The following is a 5,261-nucleotide window of genomic DNA, read 5'->3' as shown; positions in this document are numbered from 1 at the left end:
CGGCTCTGGGATCAACACCGCCGACAGCCCATCCCTACTGGGTCGGTGCCCTGACAGAACAAGTGAGGTAACATCGGAATACAGAGAAATAATCGCCATCGCAGGTCACATAAAGAGCCTGGAAACCTTTTCCAGGATGCCGCACTCGGCTCCCCGCAGTTTAATCTATATGGTAATCTCTCGGTGTGTTACTCAGCCGGTAAATAAATAAAAACAATAACATACTCCCGTCCACCGATGAGAGAGCACCGAGCGCTGAGCTGGCATTAAAGGCAGCCAAATACAATGAGTCTTGTGCCGCCGCGTGCGCACAGCCGGTGCCAAACTCCCATTAGCCGAGCAGGCAAAGCGCACCTGCTGAACGGGCACAACTGGAGCCGGGCTACGCCAGCCTGTCAGCGAGTGGGCAGCCTGCCCTTCGGTATTAACTGCTCTAACAAGGAGCTCCGTGTTTATTCGTCACGCCGCGCTGGAAAGACAGATCGGAGCAGCTGGTTGCAAGAGGACAAAACGCAGCATGTTAAAGGGATCCGTCCTTCCAGAAACGCCCTTCGCATGGCTGCCATGCTGATCCAATGGCTTCGATGTGAACATTTCTGGCTGCATAACTTCTCTGGCTCTGTGGCTCAGAGAGCATTGAAAGCAGAGAGAGAGAGCCAGGCAAAGGGCATTAGAGGAGCTGCTCAGCGTCGGGTGAGGGATTTTGCATGGCACAGGTTTCCTTTTGGTCTCCTCTGATTAAACCACGACGGGCCAGTAGAGGAATGTGAAGTGCCACATGGAACATATTGCTTTTCACAAAATCTATCATGTCGCAGTGCGTATAGTTTATTAGACGCAGAAATCATGATTGTGACTGTCTTGCCCCATCATCCTCTTGGCGTAACACTGCACACCTCCACTGATACAATTATTTATTCGGCGCAGATTGTGCGACTTTCGTGCCGCGTTTTGGACTTTGGATTTTTTTTCAGCATTTCCCACCAGGGCCGTCCCTTTAAAGGAGAACTATGGGGTCAGGGCTTTTCCCCATAGTTCTCCTTAGGGTAACGGGAGGACACAAACTAGCGTCCTCCCGTCACCCTAAGCTCAGTATATAGGGAGTTACAGCTCGCATTATACTGAGACCGCCGCAGCCGGGACGGATCCCGACAATTATGTCTGGATCCACCCAGCTGCGTGAGTGACAGCTGGCTCTGCCTATCTAGAAGCAGAGCCAGCTGTGAACCCGCCCCCTCCCCCGTCTGTTCCGCCAGTCAGCGCTGGTGGATCGGAGCGGGGAGGGGGGAATCCATCCCCTCCCCTGTCACGGCAGAGAGCTGTGACAGGATCGAGAAGTGAGCGAACGCCGGTATGTGTTCGCTCACCTCCCGATCTACTGAGCCGACCTGTGACAGTCTCATTGTCACAGGTCGGCTAGAACTATGAGGCGAGTGAAAAGCACCCCCCTCCCCCCCTCATAGTTCTCCTTTAATGAAGCTGTTGCCTCAGGCAGCATCTCTGTGGGTCATGTGAGGGGGCGGCAGGCAGAACGGCATGTCCAATAATACCTTTCTACTGGCTGCTTAGACTTTCCAATTGGGCAAAGGAATCCAGCACACATGTAGAGCTCAGTAAAGTGTGATGTCAAACATAGCTCAGCATATTTCATTGATGGTCCCGGAACCATCTGTGTCCCATCAGACATAATATAAAGCTTTCCAGTGACAGTGATCTCATTCACACGGACTCCCCAGTGATCCGTTCCTACACCTCGTAGAGGACAATGAGAGACAATGCGTCTTACCTGGAATGTTGTGTATGGTGATGGCCAGGATGAGAAGCATGATCCGTCTCCAGCTGCTCCCTCCTTTGTTCACGGGTTCTGGGGCGCTCAGCAGTGACAGGTCATCTCCCGGTGAAGGTTGGGCGCCCCTTTTCCTCTGGTATACGTCACCATTCTCAATCTTATCTATAGGGAACACAGAAGTAATGGAGTGAGAACGCTGGCTTCCATCACTACAGACCTGTGAAGGTAACATGAGATTAAACCCTCCAGGAATTCTGAACATCTAGTGAGTCACAAAACAGTTCAAATTACCACACAAGAGTCTTGAAAGCTGACCTCCGTCCTTCCCTTCAATTTTATATCTGACCTCCGTCCTTCCCTTCAGTCTTCTATCTGACCTCCTTCCTCCCCTTCAGTCTTCTATCTGACCTCCGTCCTCCCCTTCAATCTTCTATCTGACCTCCGTCCTTCCCTTCAGTCTTCTATCTGACCACTGTCCTTCCCTTCAGTCTTATATCTGACCCCTGTCCTTCCCTTCAGTCTTATATCTGACCCCTGTCCTTCCCTTCAGTCTTATATCTGACCTCCGTCCTTCCCTTCAGTCTTCTATCTGACCTCCGTCCTTCCCTTCAGTCTTATATCCGACCTCCGTCCTTCCCTTCAGTCTTATATTCCCCTGGTCTTAACCAGAAGGCCTAGCCCAAGAGGCGAAATGTTTGGTGTTGTGGCTCGGGTGCCATTCACACAGTGGTGTCCCAAACCCATAGTGTTACTTGAGCACTCCCAGGGGAGCACTTGACACCACGGTCTCCTTGCTTCCCCAACCCATGACCAGACCAGGTATTCCCATTCAAATCAGGAGGCACTGGGACCCTCCAGATCCTGGGCCAAAAGAAGTACCCTAGACCTCCACTCTTACATGAGTGGATGCTCAATTTGGTTTCCTTAACCCCCAGCGAGGAGCCTTTGGGACTCCCATCAACTCGGGCAAGGTGCTCTGCAGCCAACCATTCTTATCATTGGGCCAGAACAGGGGCACATTTCCCCTCCTGAACACTAATAAGAACAGACACCACACTTGTTCTTGTCCAAAAACCAGAGCAATCTATATTAGATCCGATTTGAACTCGATATGCACTGTGGTCAGCAGCAGTTAAAATGTTACCAGGAAGGAAGACTCTCTAATGGAGAACTAGGAGGGTTCTTATGCTTAAGAAAAATCTGTTTCCCTCCCTTTAAGTTAAAATATGTGGAAGTAGATTGTTTGTTTGTTTTCTTGCCCGTGTGATAACGAAGTAAAGTTCTCTGTAATTTGCAATTCTTGAACCGCGATGCAAGCCTCAGCTGTGTAGTCAGTTATCCAAATTAGTGATGCATGAGAAGCACTGCAGCTGTGCATGGCAACGCTCCTCATACATTCCCCCTTTTTACAGAAGTTGCTCTTCTGAGGCTACAAATAAAAGGTACGAGGTACATTGACTCTCCTGTACAAGTGACATTGACTCTCCTGTACGAGGCACATTGACTCTCCTGTACGAGGTACATTGACTCTCCTGTACGAGTGACATTGACTCTGCTGTACGAGTGACATTGACTCTGCTGTACGAGTGACATTGACTCTCCTGTACGAGTGACATTGACTCTCCTGTACGAGTGACATTGACTCTCCTGTACCAGGTACATTGACCCTCCTGTACGAGGCACATTGACTCTCCTGTACGAGGTACATTGACTCTCCTGTACGAGTGACATTGACTCTCCTGTACGAGTGACATTGACTCTCCTGTACGAGGTACATTGACTCTCCTGTACGAGTGACATTGACTCTCCTGTACGAGTGACATTGACTCTCCTGTACGAGTGATAACGAGCCTCCCTGACGTCAGATCTTTATGTGGAATAGTCAAGGCCAGCAAACCATCCGCGATTAGGAGGGCCGGGCAGAACAACGTTCATCTCGGGAACCAAACGGCTCAAATCACAGAACTTTAACACCAAGAGAAACTCACAAACAAAGTGTAGCATATTGCAGCTGACCAGTCCTTAGATGTGGTGACTGCTTTAGATTTCCTTTTTTCCCATTATTTTCACCTGAAGATCCTGCCAGGAACACACTTCCCGTCCAAGGGACGCTCAATTAAAGGAGAACTATGGGGTCACGGCTTTTCCCCATAGTTCTCCTTAGGGTAACGGGAGGACACAAACTAGCGTCCTCCCGTCACCCCAAGCTCAGTATATAGAGAGCTGCTGCTAGAGAATAATGTGATTTCCACGGTTCTGCACGGTTCTGCGGCAGCGCGTTGGGGGCTTACAATGCAGGACTACTGGTCCTGCATTGAACATGATGACATCAGAGTTCAACCAATAGAGCACTTGAAGAGAAGCAGCTTCCGGGACCGGTTGCACGGAGAGGAAGAAGCCTGCAGGAGCGGAAGATTAAGGTACGTAATGTTAGTCTAGACAAAAATGAGCCTTTAACCCTCGCAGTGCACTAATCATTTTGACATTTGCCCAGATTCCGTTTTAAAAAAGTGACGCACTTCGGCGTAGAGTTGTTTTACAATCGATCCGAACTCCGAACGCCTTCCAATCTCAGCCGACTGCACCTGCCTTGTACAGGAGGGGAGACACCACGAGCCAGATTATAACACAAGCTCTGACACTTTACTGATGGCTGTGAGAGGCGTCAGACAGCTGTTCCTCCCCAGGCCTGCCAGAATGTGAGGCCTTGTGAAGTCTGAGCAGACGCTGTTTTGATCCAGAGCCAATTAGCTTGCCATCCAGGTGACTTGCGGGAGGAAAAGAACAAAAAAAACGAGATCGCTTCACTTCGCAGCCTGGGAAAAAAAAGACGTTCGCAAGGAGCAGTAACCTGCGAGCCGGGGGAGGGGGACAGAACCAGAACGGCTTTCTACTTCAATGTTATACTCCCTCGCTCTATTCGGACCGGCTTACAAGACTGTGGAGAGTTACAGAACTGGAAGATGTTCACACTCGCCGACAGTTCAAAGGGATGTTCTATCCAAATAATGATCACAGATACAATGTAACACGGCAATAATAAAGATGTTCTACATATCCAGCTCGATACAATGATGTACTCAGAGGTATATCAACGTGAGAGCACACAATAGGCTCCGTTCGCCAAGCTTTAACGTGACGATCTTTGTTCTAGTCATGTGACTGTCATTTTCAAATCTTATTGGCCCCGGCAGACAAATAACTGTCACTTTTTGGAAAATAAGTATCCTTATCCTGGTGTTGCTACCTTTGTATACTGATCCCGCTGACTGCTTAGCTGCCATCCTCAGTTCCACCTTTCAGCGCTGGACCTAGGGATGCACCAATACCGATACTGGTATCTGTGCCGATGCCGAGTATTTGGGGCGAGTACTCGTACTCGCCCAAATGCTGATGCCAAGCCCGATACTTCCGGTATCAGGAAGCCGGGCAGCGCGCCATTACACGCTGCCCGGCTTCCTGATTGGCCGGG

General features: G+C 49.9%; 1 protein-coding gene across 1 annotated transcript in view; it reads right to left on the bottom strand.

Annotated features, from left to right (window-relative positions):
- The window catches only part of SLC39A11 (solute carrier family 39 member 11), a 204,503-nt gene that overhangs the window by 67,604 nt on the left and 131,638 nt on the right, over window positions 1-5,261 (bottom strand). The window contains exon 6 of the mRNA XM_018570330.1: window positions 1,787-1,951. Coding sequence (XP_018425832.1) covers window positions 1,787-1,951 — 165 coding nt within the window. The remainder of the gene's footprint in view (window positions 1-1,786; window positions 1,952-5,261) is intronic.

Source organism: Nanorana parkeri, unplaced genomic scaffold (assembly GCF_000935625.1).
Source record: "Nanorana parkeri isolate BGI_ZX_2015 unplaced genomic scaffold, ASM93562v1 scaffold1507, whole genome shotgun sequence".
Classification (NCBI taxonomy): Eukaryota; Metazoa; Chordata; class Amphibia; order Anura; family Dicroglossidae; genus Nanorana; species Nanorana parkeri.
The sequence above is the reverse complement of the archived record's forward strand: the minus strand, read 5'-3'. Positions and strand labels throughout refer to the sequence as shown.